This window comes from Manis pentadactyla, chromosome 12 (assembly GCF_030020395.1).
Source record: "Manis pentadactyla isolate mManPen7 chromosome 12, mManPen7.hap1, whole genome shotgun sequence".
Taxonomy (NCBI): Eukaryota; Metazoa; Chordata; class Mammalia; order Pholidota; family Manidae; genus Manis; species Manis pentadactyla.
Genome location: NC_080030.1, coordinates 91,432,710 through 91,454,092, shown reverse-complemented (window position 1 = coordinate 91,454,092; position 21,383 = coordinate 91,432,710). Strand labels below are relative to the sequence as shown.

Sequence of the window (21,383 nt, the reverse complement as noted above, 5' to 3'; positions counted from 1 at the left end):
AATATTCCTAGTCCAGATCTTTCTCCTGAGTGCCAAATCTTTACATCCAAAATACCCTAAAAGTAACCATGTACGAAAAGAAACTCATCCACTTCTAATCAACAGGCTCTTCATTTTATAACATGTACACTTAATAAATGGCACCAACTACCAACCTATCGCCAAGCAGGAACCTGTGTGTCTGTCACCAGTGCTCCTCTCTTACATATCCTCTCATCCACTTATTTACCAGGTTCTGTGGATTCTATCTCATCCTTTTTGTTTGTTTCCTCCTCCCTAGTCCCACTATCACCACCTTAGTGTAGCCCTTGACATATATTGTCTAGATTACTGCAACATCCTCTTTCCCTCTACGGTTGCCTTGGCCTGGGGAGACTTTCCCACTCTGACCTGGCTAGCTCCTTTTTCTTAGGATATACTTCTACTCGCCTATGGAATCCCTAGGTGCATTTCTTTCATAGCATCAACTACTCAGAACTGTAACTGCAGGCTTACTCTTCTGCTTCCTTCACTAAGCAATGAGCAATGTGAAGGCAAACATTTCCTTGTCCTCTGTATCTCCAGGGCTGGGCATAGTACTTGGTTTACAGTAGGCTGTTAATAAATACTTATGAGTAAATAAATAAATGACTGAAATGAAATGCATGAGAAGTAAATTACAAAATTATATCTCAGTATCATTTAATTTCACATATTGCTAAGGTAAATTAATATTTCTTGCTTAAAATACTCTTTTTAAAAAATCTAAGTTGAAAGAGCAAACAAACCACATATTAGCCATAAGAGAACCCCACAGTGTTTCATGTGGAGGAAGAATACATGAGAAATAATTTACAATCTTCAAGGTATATCATATCATGTACTGAAGGTTTTAATGAACTTGACAACTGGCATGTATTCATGACTACACTTTGCTAAGATATTTCAGGTAGTTGCCAAGAGAAGAAAATAGTATTAACATTTAAATAACTAGAGAGAGAATGGGGTACTTTTTTTAGATTAGAACAGATGTTATGAGCTAAGCTCATGAATTTTTGCAGGACAATTCAAGAACTGAAAATGCATTCCCATTGTGTAAGAATAAATATAAATGAACATATACACACCTAAGTGCAGAGAACAGCCAACTACAACCCACAGCCTCTTTTTATATGGCCTAGGAACTAAGAACGTTTTTTACATGTTTAAAAAGTTATTTACAAAGAAGAAGCAAATTCAACAGAAACCATATGCAGCATGCAAACTCCAAAATAATATCTGATCCTTTACAGTCAAGTTTGCTACCCCTTATATATAGCACTTCCTAGGCAGAAACCATAAGCTTTCAACATATTCTCAAACAAAAAAGGTCCCTTCCTCCCCACTCTCAAAATGGTTAAAAATCACCAGAATGGAGGGAGGCCTTTTTCCATTTTTGATATCCTATTTAATGTATTCTTTACATTTTGCTGCAAGGTAAACAAAGGACGGTAAAACCTAGAATAATATAACTTGAATTTACTTTTTTTATACTTTGCCATTTAAAGTGTCTTAATTATCACACTAAACAGTTTGAAATAACAAGAAAATTATTTAGAATCAGCTTGTGAATTTTCAAACCTGTAAGTGTCTTCTTACCTTTAGTCCCTTTATAAAGTTCTGAATTGAGAAATCATGATACAAAAAGATACTGGTCAGAATCTGTAATACTTTATCACTTAGTTTAAAGGGAAATTGAGTTGTAAGAAGTAGCTGAAAGAGAGAAAAGGTGGGCAGGACACACTCCATGTTAGTCTTTACTCGTTTTAAATATCAAATGTAAATAATGAGGCAAAGAATGATGCTAAGACACTTTGACACATTCTGAGAGCTGTAATAGCACTAGGCTTTTTGAGTCAAATATCAACCAAAATTTTAAATTAATTTATACAACAGTGACAATAACAAAAAGAAGCTATTCATACTGTATCTTCAGAACCAAATATGTCCATCATCCCCCATGCAATTCCTAATTTTAAAAAATACTGTCTATTAACTATACTATCCCTTTTCTCCACCAAAAGCCACTGAAGAGGCTGCAGGCTTTGGCAATTCTCGTTATCAGATGAGATTTCTTTTGCATCCTTACTGACACACATTATTAATAAATAGTAACATTATGAACAACTGAATGAGAAACACACAATTAACAAATGTCTATTTAAAAAATATAAAATAGCTGAATTTGTATTACTCAGCTATTTCAGTGGTCAATAGTGAAGATTTTACATCTGAAAATTAAATCATTCTAGGTGTTTTAAACAGAAAGTTAATTGAATTTGGCCACAACTAAGCAATTTTAAACAGTGTAACTGGAAAAAATTTCCTTAGCATGTTAATAAACCAATAGACACCACCTTTAAGGTGAAAAAATTTAAAGAGGCTAGTAAGCAAATGGAATGTTGTCTATTAGTTTACTTTACACCAGCAGCATAACACACACTGAGTTGAGCTGAGCCTAGCAAACAACCTGTGGAAGGTCAACACTAAATATTCATATATCTATTTAGGGAGGAACATTTCTAGGGAGAAACTAAGGTCGGAGAAAATGTTGGCATTTATTTGTCAAGAGCAGTAAGTCATTTTATGTAAAATGTAAGAATTAAAACATTGTTATTATTATTAGGAAGTCAATGGATTTAAAGTCTACAAAAATTTATTTTAAAAACTTTGTTAACAGTCTTCCAGAGTGATGACTGCTTGACTGATAGGTAGATATAAACAGACAGACATAATTATACTTTTCATAATGCTTGCATCTTATCTGAAGACATAATACTATACCACCATAAAAATAATTAAATAAAAATATTAAAATATGTGAAGGAATATCATACTCTGAGAAATGCAGAAATTTATCACTAACATTTGTATTTATAATCTATTCCTGGTTTTCACCCCACTTTACTGGTAAGTTTTTTTCTTTTACCTTATCAAGTATTGTGGTCAGGTGCTCCTTACAAGACAAAGATTGGAATAGTTCTATACACAATAGAGATGATACTGCATGAGGAAGCAACCGACGGATGATAATAGGAGATGTGGCAATTCCAAAAATTAGTATTAGTGGAAATTCATGTAGATGTTGACTAGTTTTCAAAGAAAGATACAAAGGTAGAATTTCTTTAGCAAATATATTTCAATACACATTTCAAAAACTTTTATTTTAATGCCTACTTTTTATAAGACAGTGCTGAGGAACATCATTCTAAATGCTAAAATTTTCAATCATTCATTTTCCTCCATTAAAGTTTCATAGACATACTAGCTCTCAAATCAATCCACTAATGGATCCTTTCATTTTATAAATAAGACACAGAGACTCTTAAGAGATCAAGTGCCTTCCTCTAAGGTTATACAATCTCAAATGTCAGAAACCATTCAATTCAAGTTCTCATCAAAGTTTGAGCCCTACTTATACTCTTCCTCAGAGTTAGACATCCACCCTATGCTTTAAGAGTTCAGTGACATGAAGCTCACTAATTTTCAAGGTAACTTATTCTATTTATGGACATTTCTAATAGATACTATATCACCCAGCCATACCAGCTAATAATTAGAAAAACTTTTTTGACACATATATAAGATAAATTTCTAATGGGCAGCATGATAAAAGGTTACATACTTTCCTCACATTCTTAACTCAAACTTACTGAACATGATTCATTCTTGGCATTACCAGTATGAACACACACAGCTTCCACAGAGTAAAACAGCACTATCTTTCAGAGCGACTGCAGGTCAGGGCCCTTTGTGTCATGGCTGATGATTTTGCCTGCCCCCTCCTATGAGCTATCACTTTTCAGCATTCTAGCTCTATGCAGTTCTACCTTCATTTGACTAAGGTAACTGGACTCTGGTACTGTTTTAAGTTCTTCTTCCTTACTTTTGATTGCAGGAGTAGTCACAAGAATGAGCTCCAAAAAAATAGAGATTTTCTGCCACTACTCTTTACTGTGGAGTTTTCTAGCATGTTAAACAGTTCAATGTTAGCATTAAGAAAAATCTTAGGATCCAGAAATCTTAGTTTCAATGGGGTACAAGAAGACACTATTAAATAGGAATTATAGATATATTAGTAAATTTTTTTTTGATATATTAGTAAATTATAAGACAATGTATCTTTAGGCAAACATAGCCGTAACTGTTAAGCAAGTTAACAAACAGAAGAAGCCAAAATAAACTACATCTTAAAAAATGTACCATGGGAAATACATGTCACTAGATTTTAGAGTAAGATTACTTAAATTTTGAGTCTCATAGGATTGCCTTAAAGCTCCAGTTAAGTCACGGAAATAGTTTTTCACTAGAAATATTATATAAAATAATGTTATTTATAAAACATTCTTGCTCAGTAGAGTTATATGTAACTCAGAGCTTCTAAGGGGAGATATATATAAGAAAATTAGACCTGCAAAAATATTTCATCCTGGAATAGTTTATCCATTTAATAGGCAAGTAAGAGACAGACAACCTTGATGACAGAGACTACATTTTCTACTGCCTTACAGTGCTAATTAAAAACTGGCTAACTTATGTCTTTTGACTCTCATTCTTGGCTCAAAAAGCAAATGAAAATCTGACAGTAGGCCTCTGAACATTCAATTATAAGGAACCTGAAATTACCTTGGTTTCTATCCAATTGGTATTAAAATGAAGAATAAACTGTCATTCATTTTCTGCACAAAAAGGTTGTTTTTTAAGTTAATAGTTATGTTTTCCTAGTAAAAAGAATTTTGCACAAAAGCAAGAAGACACAACATCTACCTGCTGATAATTATGAAGTCTTGAAGTACTTTTGTGGTGAAGCTTTCCATATCCTTTAAGATAAGCACAACAGGAGGAGACTTCCATTGGCCAGAAGTTCTCTTTTTCTGTGGCATTTTTGGGTCTGTCTTGTTTAAGTAATGTGGAAAAAAGGAATGAAAAGTAAGCCTCAGCACCCAAACAATGCTATAATACCATATGTTGACAAATCTCTCTTTAGGTTTCACAAGAACACTGCTTTTTATTTCTCCCACATGATAAACATAGTAAGTATTAACTCATTCCAAGTGTTATTAGCAGACTTTCTGTTATTCTGACATGGGAATAACAGCCAAGAAGAAAAACGTTCAGTAAAATCTGTAACTCATATGAAATATTTCTATTTTCTGCTAACAAATTGACAGGTAAAGCATGGGGAAAAGAGAACATTTTCTATATAATTGATTTTTCTATTGGTAGAATGTTACATTTTGATATTTTGCTTTGCTTTAAGGTAAGAACTAGTATTTTTAATTAAAAAGCATAATGAATTAACACTATTTGTAGTTTTGCTACTAGGAAATTTCAAGTTAAAAAGCACCTTAAATATCATGTGGTCTAATCCCAATCTTTTCTTAAACATGTCTGACATAAACTGCAGAATTATATAATAGACTTTAGAAAATCTAAATTGTAGATCAAATGAAGATACAATAGTAAGCATTTGACTCAGCTTAGTCCATTTATAAAGTAAATGAAACCTCACTTGTGATAACTTCAGCAAATATGTTCATTAGAAAATGTGAACACCATATTCTTTCCCATATTGTCGGCTATAGAGCATCATAAACTAAGCCTGTGGTTTTACTGTGCAGTTACACATGAATCACTTAAGTTACTCATTTTCACCAGAGCCAGCCGTGGTAGGCTAGAATTTCTTTTTATTTATCTGTTTGAATATACTTCAGTTACACAGCATTTATTCCTCAAGAATTCCAAACATCGAACACATTATATATTTTTTTAATGACTATATTTCATCGAACTAAGTTCACAATGGGAACTAGCAGCAAAGTTCTACTACATAAAAGCAAATACTGAGGCACTAAAGAGATAATATATTAAAGTCATAGCCACTGTCACAAGAGAATCTGCAGCATAACCAATTCCTGATGCGGTTTTTGTCACTAGATGACACTATCCTACAAATAAAATAGCCTTGTAAGAACCTCAACACTTAAACTAGGAATTAGGTTGCATACTGAAAAGGAATACTTTTAAATTCTGGTAGTTTAGGAAAAATAACTTACTATTAACAGCTCTTGCTGCATAAACATATCCTTACTAGAACAAAACAGTACTATGTTTAATATAATTCCAAGCCTCTTCAATCATACGCCAATTTCCTGGGAGAAAACTGTCAGTTTACATTACCTGTGTCACATTCATATACCAGCTGCTAAGAGAATCCATTGAACAATGTGTCTTTTTCTGGGTGACCTGAATACTTTCCTTCTCTTTGGATTCCACATGTACACAGCAGTCCATCAACTGTGAGACCAGCTTTTGCAAAAAATGTTTCATATCTGCAAAATACAGAAGGTTAGAAAGCTTATCTCCCCTTAAAACAAATCTAAAACACCTGAAACTTCTTGATCCATATATTATAATATTCGGGTAGAATGTATTTTTCTGTATGTAACATCAACCAAGATAATGTTTAACATATTAACTATGAATGTTCATTAGTATCCTCTCATTAACTCAGACTAACACTAGGCCAAAGTTTATGTGTATACTGTCTACAATGAAAGTGTTACATAAGCAAATGTGTAAATATGAAAACTATAAATTATATTAGGGGTAATATATATTTATATTATGCTGGACAGCAAAAGGTTTTTAAGGACCCTAAAAAAAAAAGACCAAAAGTGTTATTTACCTAAGTTATTTTACTGATTACAAATCTTCCTTAGAGTCATTTTTAAAGATATCCTAAGGGCTTTTATTAAATTCCAATCACTTTATGAATATGAAATATAAGCACAAAAAGCATTTGTATCAGTTCACATCTAAGCACACTTTATTACTATTCACATTCTTTAAGATGTAATGGCTTTTGGGGACTCTCTTGTCCCCTCCTGGCATGAGCTGGGAGCTCCGTCCTCTCACTTTATTTCTAAATAAAAGCCTGTACCTTGCTCTCCTAAAAAAAAAAAAAAAAAAAAGATGTAATGGCTTTAGATATCCAAGATTAGCTCTGACAATGGACTATTTTTACCCTAGTGCCCTTTCAAAGTGAGACAATAAGACGATCTGAGCTGTAAACATGAGCTTATGTAGTTTATTCTCTGTTGGACAAGATACGAGTTCCTCACTCCTCAATTCTCAGCTCCCTATATACCCAACCTTCCAACTAATTAAAATTTTACTGGCTTAAGGAACACATACTGCAAAATACCTGGACTATTACTGGCAGTGAAGCTGATATGGCAAGCATGGGGCAGGAATAAAGGAAACAAAAGTTAGCAAAGCCCTGTAATAATCAAGATTACTCTAGGAGGCACTAAACCTCACCATGCCAAAAATGGAGAACCATGTTCTTCCGACAAAAAGGCATACAGAAAGCTAGAGCAAGAGAGAGGATGGAAGAGATTTATAACATCTCACTCTTTGTAAGTTATTTATATAATGTATATAAGGTATTTATAATATATATAAGCAAATATATATTGCATATAAGGCAGTTATATATAGAAGACATTTATACTTTACCTGGACAATCTTTAGCTTGCAATGAGACTACATATGGAGTGACATTATTCTGAAGGGCTTCTGTCAAGCTTCTGAATGTTAAATCATGATCTGTTACATTCACACCTGTGGGATAACAAGCCAATATTACAACACCATTTTTATTATTAATAATTTAACAACAAAAGCCTATTTAACATGTTGAATGAATACTAAGTAAAAATATTTTTTAAACATTTAATAATAGAAACCAAGAAAATATGCTGCAGAAATACATAAATAAAGAGATCTCCATTAACAACAGATATGATATCTAGAGGCACACACTGTGCTTGTCAGGAAAGGTATTTAGCACAATTTCTCCTTTAAAAAATTTACTGGGATGTGTAGTTGACCCTTGAACACAACTTAGGAGTAATTTCATTACTTTGTCAAATTCATAAGAGCTCTTACAGTATTCATTGAAAAACAAGGGCTATGGATTCCAGCCTTACTGTAACCCTGACGTAATATGTGAGAAGAATCCAATCATTACTGCCATTAATGATCATAGCTGCAAATACAACAGGTAGCATGTACACTAGTTTCTGAGGGGAGAGCCTAAAAACAAATGAAAACTTTAAGCTCTTTACATTTTTACTGAACCCCTGGTTCTCATTCCTACAAATCAGAGTTTTAGTGCTCTGTATGCAGTTACCAGAGTTGAGTGAAAATTTCCCCACTACTCTAGAAAAAATTCCATTAACTGATACCTTCCCTGGCACCACAATCTGTGATTTCTAGAAAGTTCTTTGGTACTTAGGCAGGTACCGGAAGCAGACATTGTGAAACTACTTGAGACCTGCTACTAAAAAACTACAACTGTTTGGATGAAAAAGAAAAGGTTCAGAATTGTCCAGCCATCAATAAGTAACATCTGTTTTTCTAGGAAAGACAAAAATAATAATGTTGGCAGGCTATCTTTAAATGGACATAGAAATATGAAAATATTTTGCAAATAGAAATATTTTTGAAAACAGAAAATGTGCAACTGTGTTTGAGCATTCTTTGAGTACAGGGGTTTTTTTCATAGTGTGAAAAAAATATTCCTAGCACACATGATGGTCTATGATTTTGATACAACATCTCTGAAAAAATTTGGATTTTTAGTAAAACACTGGCTTTCAGTGACTGACTTTATAAGCTACTTAATACTGCCCCTTAATACAATGGGCTTGCCTATTGGAAACAACAATTGATAATCAACAATGTCTTTCACTGGAAAAATGTTCTGAGACCATTGACTTTGAAACACATGGTTTCTATTAGCTTCTTCCTTTTGGCAGTAGGCAGAGAAGGGATTTAAGCAGTATTCTCATAAAATACTGTCTATTAACTATACTATCCCTCTTAATTGTGTTTCCCCCACTTCATCTCCAACTGCTGTCCTGGCAGTATAAAAACAAAGCACCCAACAGTACAAGCTGGCCATCAATGGGCCTCAGCTTCTCATCCAGGGATTTTGAAATTAAGTAGCAGCCTGCACTCAACAGCTGACCCACAGCGTTATGCAAATCTTTCCCTGAAGTCTTGTTACCCAGAGTGGTGCTGGGATCAGCAGTAGGGACTTGAGCGGGAGACCTGTTAGAAATGCAGAATTTCAGGCCCACCCCAGACCTGTTAATGAAAATCTGCATTTACTAAGATCCCCTGGAGGTTATCTGTAGGTACATTAAATTTTTAGTACTGCCCTGAACATCAGGAGTAAGATTCAGGTAATGAACAGTATTAGAGGCAGTATTAAACATCACAGTTAACTTATCTCAGAGCCCACTAGTATAACAAGCCCTGAATAAATAAACTATTGGAAGTGCAATGAAGAGTATGTTTGGAATACAAATAAATTCAACTTTCTTTTCAAAAGGAATGAAATTTGCTAATATTCCAAAGAAAAATTTTCCATTATCCTAGTATCTAGGTGTTTGGTTAAAATAGGATAATGATGGATATTTAAGTACCTAAAAAATGTAAACCTGCAGTCTGAAATTTATATACAATTCATCCAAACTCCCTTGTAAGGAATTAAAATTAATGCAATATTATGAAACAAGACTGAAAAACTAAGCACAGGGAAAGAAAATTAAGGCCACAGAGTAATTCCACTGAAGATATGACTTTAAAAAGTATAAAATTAAGTCTATTAACAAACTGGTGGTTTATTATTGAATTCAAATCTCCTATGTTCTCACAAAATAAAGAAGAACACACTTATATTTCTCCTTCATTTTCCTGACAAAAGTTGAGGAGGATACTAGCTAACTGTAGATCAATTTCTTTTAATTCACAAATGTATAATCAGTATAAAGAACTTTTATTAGTTTTGAAAGTATGCAAAGTAAACTATAATTGGTTTAATTCTGTAAATGAAAGAAACAAAAAAGGCTTATCAGAACAGGTTATTCCCTACTATTCTCATCAAGAAAACCACCAATTAAAAAAAGTAATACCTAGAATAAGAGCGGCAGTTGGAATTTCTCTGAGTTTTACTTGACAGCCCCAGTCTCTTGAAATCTTCTGGAATCCAGAATGAGACTTTTGTAGAAATTCGATTAGACTGTCAAACAGGTTTTTATTTAATTCCTCTTGTAGCTGCTATAAAGAAAACACAAAACTTTATGTATTATTATTAGTAGTAGTAATCAGATGTGTCTTTCCAAGTCTGGGAAAGTAAATTACCATGAATTCAATTCCAAAGATTACATGTAAAATGATTATACAATGGATACAATAAGAAATACTTTTTTCCTTATATCCCCAGGTGTTAGTGTGTTTGGATTCCCTCATCAAAGAATCTCACTTATTCACTTACTAACCACATTACAAATGAAACACAGTCTCTGCCCTAAAAAAAGTGAATAAATGGAGAAACAACACTTAAAATTAAAAAACATGTGCAGAGTACTATGGTAACATCAGAACAAAGAGTAGGACCATCCAATTCAAGCTGAGGAAGTGATACATCTGAGCCAAAGCATTAGAGTAGGTGGTAGAGGAGGTGACAGTAGGTCAAAGAAAGTTAGAAGAGATGAGGAGTGAAGGACGCAAGGAAGAAGAAACATCTGGGGAACCACGGGTACAGCTAAGTGTAAAGAACATGGTAAGTGGCAGGGAATGAGACTGGACAAAGAAGGAAGGGGCTGAACCAGGAAAACATGTATCTGAAGTTAAAGCAGGGATTTTACCCTGTGGGGAGAACCACTAAAGGCATTTGAAGAAGAGACATGATTAAATCAGGGTTAAGAAGGGTTTGGGCAGAACTGTGAAGGCCAGATTAGAGGGGACTGGAGAGGCTACACTGGCAGTTGGTTGGGAAACCCCTGCAGCCTGGCACAGGGCTGAATCTGCCTGAGGGAGGACTCTCTTAATTTGGCCAATGGTGCTGTACAGACTAGTGAAAGGCTTGAAGGGTTTGACACTGGAGGCTGGAACATCAGTTAGGAGGGTATTACGACAACCCAGGTTAAGAAGTGAAGAAGGCCTAAACCGGAAACCACTAACTTGAATACCTTTGAAGGTCACATGGAATACATGAATGAGCAAAGCTACTACGTGTAGAGCAATGAAGAGAGGTAGAAAGCAGGAGTAAACTAGAAAATGCATAAAAACAAATAAACTAGAAAGTGCATAAATACCAAAGGCATTTAAGAACAAAAAAATACAACACTGTGTTGGTCAAACAAAGCAAGTCCACTTTAGATGTTGGCCCTACAGTGACTAATCGGCTGGAGTGGAGAAATTTTTCAGAGCTGGAATAAAAGAACACGGTTACTGAATATGAGGATGAGGGAGTGAAGTAGTTTAGAAATAGCTGGATTCTTACTTGTGTGACTGAATGGATAATTTAAACAGTGCTGCCATTTAAAAACTGTGAGAATATGTACAGGGTCCCTTGCCTTAGCAGCCATTGTTATAAATGAATGTTCCAGTACTTAAAGCTATGCTTAATACCTGGAACATGAGGGCTCTTTAGGATAGACAGATTATGCTTAGCCAATGTTAATGTATTTCAGCAATACTCATAAACTAGTGAAAGGAAGATGGGAATTAACAAATGAGAGTCACAGTATCAGAGAAATATTGCTATTTAAAAAAGTATTCACCTCAGTTTCAGATTTCATCTGCTGCCATATCAACTGATAAGTTTCAAATCGAAGCTTACTGTCGTCCTCAGACTCATTTTTCCCTTTATTAAAATAGTCCTCTAAAAACACAGAAAGAAATGTCAGTTTTTGATATAATAAAAGTTAGAAAAATCTCTGCAAATCCACATAGTGATGGGGTTGATTTTTTTAATATGTACCAAACATATATATATTCAGGGATAGTAACATTCAATATCCTTTATATTTAATTTTATTTATATCTCTTATAATTTTATTATGTTAACTGTATCTACAAGATTAAAAATATCCTTTTATTTTTTAGATTGCATTCCATTTACTTTTCAATTTCTAACAGTTTGTATTTAATGAGTTGTTTCAGGCATATCCATTTAATATTAATGTATTTTCATTATTTGCTCTTTTTCTAGGGCCTTGCATACTTTACTTCATATATTTGCTTTGAAGTCTACTTTATTAAATGATTCTTAGTACTACTGTTCTTGCTCTTCTGTTCAACTGACCTAGTTTAGCCCAGCCTTTCATTCAGTCTGTATTATTTTATCTCCTTTTTGAATGCTTTCCTCCAAATGGTTAGCCATTTATCAAAATATCATCTACTGCAGTGGTTTTCAAACTTTCCAAACCATGATCCACATTTAGGAATATACTTCCCATCATACACATATAATACAAACAAAAACAAAGTCCAACAGAACAATACTTAAATCCTTATCACATGACAGCAAATGTTTTTTTCTGTTCTGTTTTTTTAAAACTATCGTAACCTACTAAACTGATTTTATTCAGTCTGTATTATTTTATTTCCTTTTTGAATGCTTTCCTCCAAATGGTTAGCCATTTATCAAAATACCATTTACTGCGGTGGTTTTCAAACTTTTCAAACCATGATCCACATTTAGGAATACACTTCACATCATACACATATAATAAAAACAAAAACAAAGTCCAAGAGGACAATACTTAAATCCTTATCACATGACAGCAAATGTTTTTTCTCTTCTGTTTTTTTAAAATTATCATAACCTACTAAAACTGATTTCATGACTCAGACTTGGTCTGTTTGAAAACCACTCATTTATTTGAATAATCCATCTTTCCTCTCACTGACTTGAATGCTCTTATTGTCTAAATACTATATACTTAGAACTATTTTTTAACTTTTGTTCTGCTGAATCTAATTCTACTTCCATACCAGACCTGAACTGTTTTAATTATTCTAGCTTTGTAGTATATTCAGATGTTGAATAGATTCAGGTCTTCTTACCACCACCACCACCAAACATTATCACTCCATTTCAAAGATGTTTAAGCCATTCTTACAAGTTAATCATGCCATTTATAAAAATAATTACAATGGTATTTTGACTGAATAAAATAAAATCTGTAAATTGATTTGGGGTGAAATGACATTTTTAATATGTTAAAAAAATTCACACCCTTTAATCAAGTATTTCACATTCCTTATAGTTTTCTACTTTCCTTCATATTTCTTGATTTTTATTGTTAGGTATTTTACTGGGAGAGCTAGAGCTTTCATAGTATTAAAATAATTGTGGAAGAGTACATTTTGCTCATGGCTTCACCAAGATGCTGCCAGTAGTCTACCATTAAGTTTTAACATTAACTGATGATTTGGAATAGAAATTCTCTTTCATGTTATGGAATTTTCCTTCTAATTGACTCAGAGTTTTTAGCAAATACTGATTTCTAAATTTCTAAATTTTTTAAAAGCATTAGAATACACTGAAGTCATCAGATGGTAAAATGACAAAGTTACAGTATAATATGCAAACAAAGTAAGGAGATACACTTTTGTAAGAGACTAGGCAGAGTAACAAGGTGGCCTTAAATAGAACAAAAATAATCATTTGACTTTGATAATGATAAAATCACACAGAATGTTAAAGTGGCAAATCAAGATGTGAATTTTTTATGTGCTGAATAATGCTGCATCCAACACATAGCATGACAACTATTAGAAACAGGGTAACAGCAGTAGGACACTTTAACTGGTTACCAAGACTTCTTCCTCTCAGTCAGTCAGTTATAGATCAGGTAGGTAAAAAATAAGTAAGGACCAAAAGGAACTCCAGAATGTAATTTCTCCGTGTTGACAGGTTCCTTCCTGCTCCTATACGGAATGCTTTACTTGGGTGTGAACATCTCCTACTGTGCCTGTGCCACTGCCAGTCTGTCTGTCTGTCTCCAGTTCCTGCCCACTTGCTTTCTAGGATGTGCAGTGGCCCACAGAATACTGAAGTGGGCAAGAGTTACCAGTCTTCTTTTAGCTACATGTCTTCAAGTCAGGGGACAGATGGTGGGCAAATGCAGAGCATCCTCCTCCTCCTTCAGGCAATCTGTTTCAATATTTGAAGCCAGCAAAGGCAGGTGCTAAAATCTGGGTATGTTTTCCTCATTACCACTCCATCTGTCTTATAATCAGGGTCAATTCCTCTAAGATTCTCATAACAGTATCTGTCAGTTTTAGATCAATGCAATGAGAAAAATGTACTTTAAAGTTCAAATTATACACATAGGATTTACTAATACTAAAATCTTGAAGCAAATCTTAATAAATTATAGCTGAAATACACCAAGCTCTAAGCAAAAACTCACCTCATTATTAAGTCAAGGTCTCTGGAACCGGAGAGCTTTGGCTCAATCCCAGCTCTGCCACTCAGCAGCACTAACACTGAGAAAGTTCTTTCTATGTCTAAGTATCCACATATATCTTAATGGAGATAATAATATATTCCTCATAGTTTGCTGTGAGGATTAAATAAGTTAACACATATACAGTGCTTAGAATAGTCTGGCACATAATAAAAACTAAATGTTAGCAATTGTATTAGTTATCATGAAATTGCTGATTATGTTAGATGCCATGCTGCGCAACTGTCATGGAAAATGGGGGAACAAGTCTTGAATTTTCTTTGAAAATGAACTATCTCTAGTTAAGTTAAGAAATCTCCAACGTGAAAGCAATATGTTCATAAGTCAGTCACTTAAAAAATAATTCCTAATGTAGCTATTCTTTGTTAACTATTTCCAAGTTTACCATTGCTATTTTTCATTTCATCTGGGAGGAGGGCAAGGAATACGGAAAGTTTCAGGTTTCATTGAGACAAAGTGTGTAAGGGTATAAGGCTTGAGGTCACTGTATATTCATTAATGAGAAACTGGATCCTTCCTATAAGTTATATTTTCTATCCTCTGTTCACCTCAATATGGACCTTATTTTATTGTTTTCTCCTTGAGCACAGGTCTCTTACCTAGCTAGTCGCAAACTAAAAGATTAACACCCTACTGTATCGTGATAATTTAGAAAAATCCTATTCTATATATTCAGAATATCTTTCCTTATTCAAACAATGGTATAGGTGTCTTTCTTTTTTAATTCAAAATTAGTGCATGAGTATAGTTAATTGTGTCACAATTTTTCCATTGGAATTAATCTTGACAGTGTTGAAAAATGCATGTAAATCCTCAATAAACCCATGAGGAGTTTTTAAAAAACACCAACACCTAGATTCCCAGGTTCTGATTCAGTTGGTCTGGGTTGGGGTCTGGGCATTGGTATCTCTAAAAAGTTCACCGTGTTGAAATTCGAATAAGGTCATTATACCAATGTTGGTTTCCTGGCTGTGATAACAATATTGTATTTATGTTGTTACTATAGGAATAACTGAATAAAGCTACAAGGAAACTCTATACTCTTTCTTGCAACATAAATGTACAATTATGTATATTTTTAAAATCCCCAAATGGTTCTAATCTGCAGCTGTAACTGAGAACCAGTGCAATAAACTTTCTGACTGCCAGTATTACTATGGTTTAAAGAAGTCTTAAATTGATTAATAAACAGATATCTGGAGATCTGAGAGTGAAGACAGTTTCTTTTTTTCTAAAATAATTTAATCTTATTAAGGTATAATTTTTAAATAAAATATGCCCATTTTAACAGTCTGTTGTGTCTTAACACAAGTATACACTTAACATGCACCCCCTCAATTTCGAGAACATTTCCATCACTACAGAAAGCCTTTCTTGCCTTTTGCAGTAAACTCCCCTTTCCTCACCACAGGAAACCACTGAGGTTTTTGAAACCATCTCTTTTAAAGAATGATGACATAAACTTTAGCAGAAAATTTACTTTCCAACTTGCCTGTTGAAGGTATATCCAATTCCTTTTAGATTAGAACCCTGGGGTGTACCTTTACCCCTTTGACCTACTGCCTTGGAACTTAACAGCTATATCAACAAGGTAACTCTTGGACAACAGAATTACTAAATTCAATTAGGGTTAAGTTAGTTCAAGACTTGGGGAGGAAAACAACAAATTTGATATTAGGATACCTTACCTACTGGCACAGAAATCTTTCTTTTCTTTAAGTTCGGCTTAAATACAAAACAACCCTATAAAAAAGAAAAAAAAAAGCATAAACTCAAAGTGGCCAAGGAGCAAATAATCTGATCTAAGTATGTTATGGATAAGCAGATTAAAAAAAAAAGGTTCCTTTAAAGTGCTAAGAAATCATCTCTCTTCTGTCTGAATTATAGAGGGAAAATTCTTAAACAAGGGGACTATCCATTTCTCTCTCCTCCTTCCCATGGAGGCTCATCTTTCATTTTGCTGAAACCTGATCTAAGAGGCAGACAAAGAAAATATAAGCTGATGAAATTCAAACCCCAAAAGGTTTCATTTTTATAAAACTTGGAGAAGGAACATTAACACTACACATTAAAATGACAATCAAGAACACTGAGAACACTGATGCTCTCCCGTTTCAGAATTATTACTTAATTAAACCCCAAATACCTGGGACCTTCACAGAAAATAGATAATTTTATCTATTGTTTCACCTTACATACCTTTCTTCATGTGATAAACTCTTATTTATTTATTTATCCATTAAAATCTGACTCAATTGATCTGAGAAACCCCCGATTCTCTAGTCACAATTATTCCCTCCCCTAAGATATCACAGTACTTGAGTATCTTTATTTTGCTTTAAGTTGTTTTCACTGTGTATCATAGTTACTTACGGGTCTGTCTCTCCAAGCAGTTTGTGAGAGCCTTCAAAGCACAGACTGCATTTAATTCATAATTATTTCCCCAATGTTCAGGACAGTGCTAATATATACATTAGGCAATCAGTATACAGAATGAATGGATGCTTGCCAACTAATTTTCCTGCTAATTTTCTAACTGTGTTTAGTTTCATGTTATTATTTAACTAATGATACACAGTCGCCAAGCTACTGGTCCTATGTTTATTCTACCAATCCTAAAACCACCCATCAACGATTTCTTAAAGATTGCAGTTTTATGAAAAATTTTAAAATTATAGAAAAAGTCATCTCAGCATAGTGCAAAAGACAGCTGTGCAAATATAAAGGGGCCATGTGGATTACAGGATCCGAAATAAGAACTGTGCCTTATACTCTTGATTTTTCAACTAGTGGAACTATCTGAAATGCACATACATTTTTGGAAAAACCATGTGGTACCATGACAAGCTTATCATGGTATCCTTTTTATATCCACTTGCAATTCAGTAAAGGAAAAGGAGCTATGAACAAGTGAGATATTAAGTGTGCCAGGAAGGGATCCTAATGTACAGCAGGGGTATTAATACAGTTAACCACTCTGAATTACTGATTAAGTGATGGTATTTGAGATGAAGGAAGAAGTCTAGAAGCAGTGCCAACAGCCAGGAAGTATGCCAAGAAAGAGAAGTTTAGAGAAGAAAAAAGAAAGCTGTGAGAACTCCTGAAAAAGTCCTTAAAGATTCTTACTCATGTAAGGTCTTCTTCATAATCACCTCAGTATAAGCATTTGTTGTAATTCCAAAAATGCTTTTCTGAAAAACAGTCTCAAAATTTTGCAAGATGCACAAAAATCAGAGAAGCTTATGCAACAAAAAGGATTAGTGGCTGTATGGAACTTCACAACCAGGGCAAAACAAACAAACAGATAAACATAGAACCAATCTTTCTCTTCTGGCATTTGCACCTAGCATCCCAATAAGTCAATCGTTTGTAAACTTAAACCCTCCAGCTAGTAGTGTCTCTTTGATATGCAGTCTTGGAAGGCAGTGATTCTCACAATTTTATTTTAATCAAAATTAAAAATTAGATCCACGGGATATAGCCTTCTCATTAATCTACTATTTTAACACAGGGAGAAACATCTTTGCAGCTTCTTCATCTGCATTCTCAGCTTTATCAGAGCTTAACTTCAGGGGCTTTCTGCTGCATTCATAATATTACTTAAGGTCTTACTTGTCTATGACAGTGCTAGCCAATAGAACTTTCAACAGTGATGGAAATATCACATATCTGCACTAATACAGTAACCACAGCAACATGTGGCTATTGAGCAGTACAAATATGGCTAGTGAGACTAAGGAACTGAATTTTTTATTTAATTTTCTTTTATTTTATTCTAATTCAAATGTAATAGTCACAGGCAGCTAGCGGCTACTGCATTGGACAAGAGCTCTACAGTTTATCTTCTTACCAACTACACTATCATGTCTCATCATCCTTGGCCATCAAGGTAGCCCACATGAGCAGCTCTTTATGATCTACACACACACACACACACACACACACACACTTTTTCATCCTCATTCTTCATGACACTCCCTTCTCTATCTCTAACCTGGACTCATTTTCCAGGTCTTAGCTAATATGTCACTCTCCCCAAAGGCCCTCGGCTGACCCCCGGCAATCCATTATTTATTAGGCTTGTGTCGCTCTTCTGTTCTCTCATGCAGGCCTTTCGGGCTTGCTAATACCTACTACAATTTGTGATCACAGGCTTATCTGTATTTACTATCTTTCTTGAGTGCAGAAACTGAGTCTGTTGTGTTTACCACTGTATCACGGTACCTAACTCGGCGCACAATAAATATTTATGAGGAGAGACTGAGGCACGTCTCGGATCATCCGACTTTCACAAGTGAGAACTGAAAAATCCTCCCAACCACACCACCAAGGCAGACTGGTGTCTTCGCTCCCCAAGCCGACTTGGCCTCAACGGGACTCGGAGCAAAGACGCCTCAGCTCAGCCAGCCGCCCTCTCACCTCGAGCCGGTACGCCGAGGTCTACATAACGTCCGCTTCATCCCTTCTTCAAAAGGGAATGAGGCGGCGGCGGCTTCCCAGTAGGCGCCGGCCCCTACGTACCTTGGACACCGAAGAGGTGGCCATGGTCCCAGCAGCCCACACGACTCCAGCGTACCCAGGATTTCCCGCGCTCCCTCGCGGCAGAGGGGCAGAGGTTAGTGGCGCCCCACATGGCTTCCTGATTGGCTAGCAACCCCCTCCGGGGCGGGCTTCCGGCGCAGGGAGGCGGGGCCGGTAGGGAAGGGCGGGGCTCGGGGCTAGCTTGTCGGGACGCATCTCGTTGGGCCAGACATGGCGTGTGGCTTCCGCAGGTCCATCGCCTGTCAGGTACGGACTCGGAAACTGGCTGAAAGTGAGTCCTAGGGAGCCCCGTACCCCGAAGCCCTCTCACCGCTGCGGGCCTGTCCCCTGCCAGAGGGAGAGCGGGCTCCGCGGAAACCCTGTTTGCTCCTGTCGCCTCTTGTGCCTTCTCTGGAGCTTCTGCAGCTGCCCCGGGAAACCCGGTAGAGGGCCGGGCATGCGGTCCAGATCGGGGTCTCAGCGGGGAAAGCAAACCGGTAAAGGCACGTGTTCCTTCCCTTCCTCCTTCCCATGCCACAGCTTTGTATGCTTTACCCGGTGGAAAGTCGTTAGGCCCTGATTAGACCCGGTAGAAATTAGTGTTCTTTCTATTTAATGAAGTTGACGGATTTGAATTTTCATTGAAATGGGTCGAATTTAAAAATTAGTCATTTCTCTTGGAGTCACTTTGGGTGCCTGTCCTAGCATTATTTTTAGTTAATTCCAAAGATAACATAAGACCCTGGTTTTCTTGATTCAAAATCATATTTGAACAGCTCTGAGTAAGGGGATAAAAAATTGCAACATTGTATTTCGTAAAGAAGAAAATTTAAAACTCATCGGCCACCTATGGAATTTTGCAACGAAAGTTTCTAATGTAGTCGTGACAAACCCATTTCCTTTTTTAGTGAACATATTTTGCCTGATATGTAATTTTCCTTATTTCATATTTACAGTATTTCTGGACTTTAGTGGAGAAATGCCCCTGCACTGGCTTCATCCTTATAGATAGGTGTACTGCTCTGTCCAAAGCCAGCTTCCCAAATATCACTAACAGACCTTTTGATAATGCAAAGCTGAGTTTATGGCTTACTGGTGTAAGGGAGAACACCACCTCAACAGAGTTCTGATGGCGTCACTCACTGGGAAGGCAAGGTCAAATTTTATCGAGAATTTAAAGTTTGGTTTAAGGTTGTTTTTGCAGTGGCAGAGGGTGAGAAGGCTGGGGTATAAAGGAAATGGCTTGATTAGGATCGGATGCTGATCTTGACAGTCTTAAGACTGATGAAAAGAGTAAGGTGAGGAGTGCAAAGAATCTTAAAGGGCATAAACTGTTTATGCTTTCTATTGAAAAATTGATAGATTTCTTCTGGAAGTTCTGTAATGAACAGTTAAGCTGTTTGGGCAGGAGTCTCCTAGAATGGTAAAGTTATACTAATAAAGACAAAGAAATAGTAAAGTCATGTTAAAGTAGACAGCAAACTATATCTAGGGTATGTCGATTTGGACCTCAGTGTCCAAGCTGTGTGTTGTGGGGTGGAGGTAAGGTTGTTTTCATTCTCAGCCCTTAGGTTCTAAGATAGTACCATGGCCAGAAACTTTTTGTATTTAGATACCAAAAAGCTATATTCTTCCTTGTAAAGGTAAGTTGAAGAAACAGGAACTAATATGTTTTGAGTGTATATTTGTGCTAACTACTTTACATTCACATTTAAGCCCCATGACAACCCAATAACAGAAATATTAACCTTGCTATATACACTTGAGTAAACTGAGATCCAGAGAGATGAAATAACCCATCCCAAGGCCACATGGTCAATAAATAGAAGAGTTGGTTTATGAACAGAGATCTAAATTTAAGATGAGTTCTTTGCTACACACTGCTGTGTAATTTGTGAAGGCAAGAAACATAGTCTGATCATTAAACATAATAGATTTGTAGGGCAACATAAACTAAGCAAATATATATTTCACTGAGTATGAAGTCATTGAGAGATTATCTGAAGCAAGGATAAATAAAAATACGTGCAATGCATTCCTTTACAAATGAGGATTCTTTGCTAGTTTAGGAATGAAGGAGTATGTTACATGAAATGGCACATTTGTTCATCAAATTTTGCTTAATGAGTTTGTAGTTTTCAGAGCACTGTCATCAGTCCCAGGATAGAGAGTATGTTGTCTGTTCTGGCATGGTCCTGACTAACTTGGAAAACAGATATATAAACAGCTAATTGCACTTTAGTCTGTAACCACTGTATTGAAGGCATGTGTGTATGCTTTCATAAGGGAGTATGGAGAAATTGCTTCTAAGTTTCAGGGAAGGCTCTGTGGAAAAGGTGATACTGGGGCTCAATGCTGAATGGAGGTTGGGTAGGAGTGTACCAAGAGAGTAGGGTGAGGGCTTGGGGAAGAGCATGTGCAGAGACCTAGACACATGGGAGAGCATGGTATGTTCACAGAAACAGTGTTTGGGTGACTGAAATTTAGAGTGTGCCTCTGATGCCTCAC

The 21,383-nt window shown here is 35.6% G+C and overlaps 2 protein-coding genes across 9 annotated transcripts in view; one reads left to right on the top strand and one right to left on the bottom strand.

Annotated features, from left to right (window-relative positions):
* ORC3 (origin recognition complex subunit 3) overlaps positions 1 to 18,956 on the bottom strand; it is a 66,362-nt gene extending 47,406 nt beyond the window's left edge. For 3 of the 5 annotated variants that reach the window (XM_036912181.2, XM_036912179.2, XM_036912180.2), the window contains exons 1-9: positions 18,876 to 18,956; positions 16,043 to 16,097; positions 11,658 to 11,758; positions 10,005 to 10,149; positions 7,540 to 7,644; positions 6,199 to 6,350; positions 4,786 to 4,913; positions 2,948 to 3,107; positions 1,618 to 1,731 (exon numbers count right to left, since the gene is read on the bottom strand). In XM_036912181.2, coding sequence (XP_036768076.2) covers positions 1,618 to 1,731; positions 2,948 to 3,107; positions 4,786 to 4,913; positions 6,199 to 6,350; positions 7,540 to 7,644; positions 10,005 to 10,149; positions 11,658 to 11,758; positions 16,043 to 16,097; positions 18,876 to 18,899 — 984 coding nt within the window. In that variant the 5' untranslated portion in view covers positions 18,900 to 18,956. Of the gene's footprint in view, positions 1 to 1,617; positions 1,732 to 2,947; positions 3,108 to 4,785; positions 4,914 to 6,198; positions 6,351 to 7,539; positions 7,645 to 10,004; positions 10,150 to 11,657; positions 11,759 to 16,042; positions 16,098 to 18,773 lie in introns of all 5 variants that reach the window. The other 2 variants (XM_036912182.2, XM_036912183.2) reach the window with 2 other exon arrangements.
* Positions 18,957 to 19,059: 103 nt separating this feature from the next.
* Positions 19,060 to 21,383, top strand: part of RARS2 (arginyl-tRNA synthetase 2, mitochondrial) — a 107,480-nt gene continuing 105,156 nt past the window's right edge. For 2 of the 4 annotated variants that reach the window (XM_036912176.2, XM_036912175.2), the window contains exon 1: positions 19,060 to 19,142. In XM_036912176.2, coding sequence (XP_036768071.1) covers positions 19,107 to 19,142 — 36 coding nt within the window. In that variant the 5' untranslated portion in view covers positions 19,060 to 19,106. The remainder of the gene's footprint in view (positions 19,143 to 21,383) is intronic. The other 2 variants (XM_057489410.1, XM_036912177.2) reach the window with 1 other exon arrangement.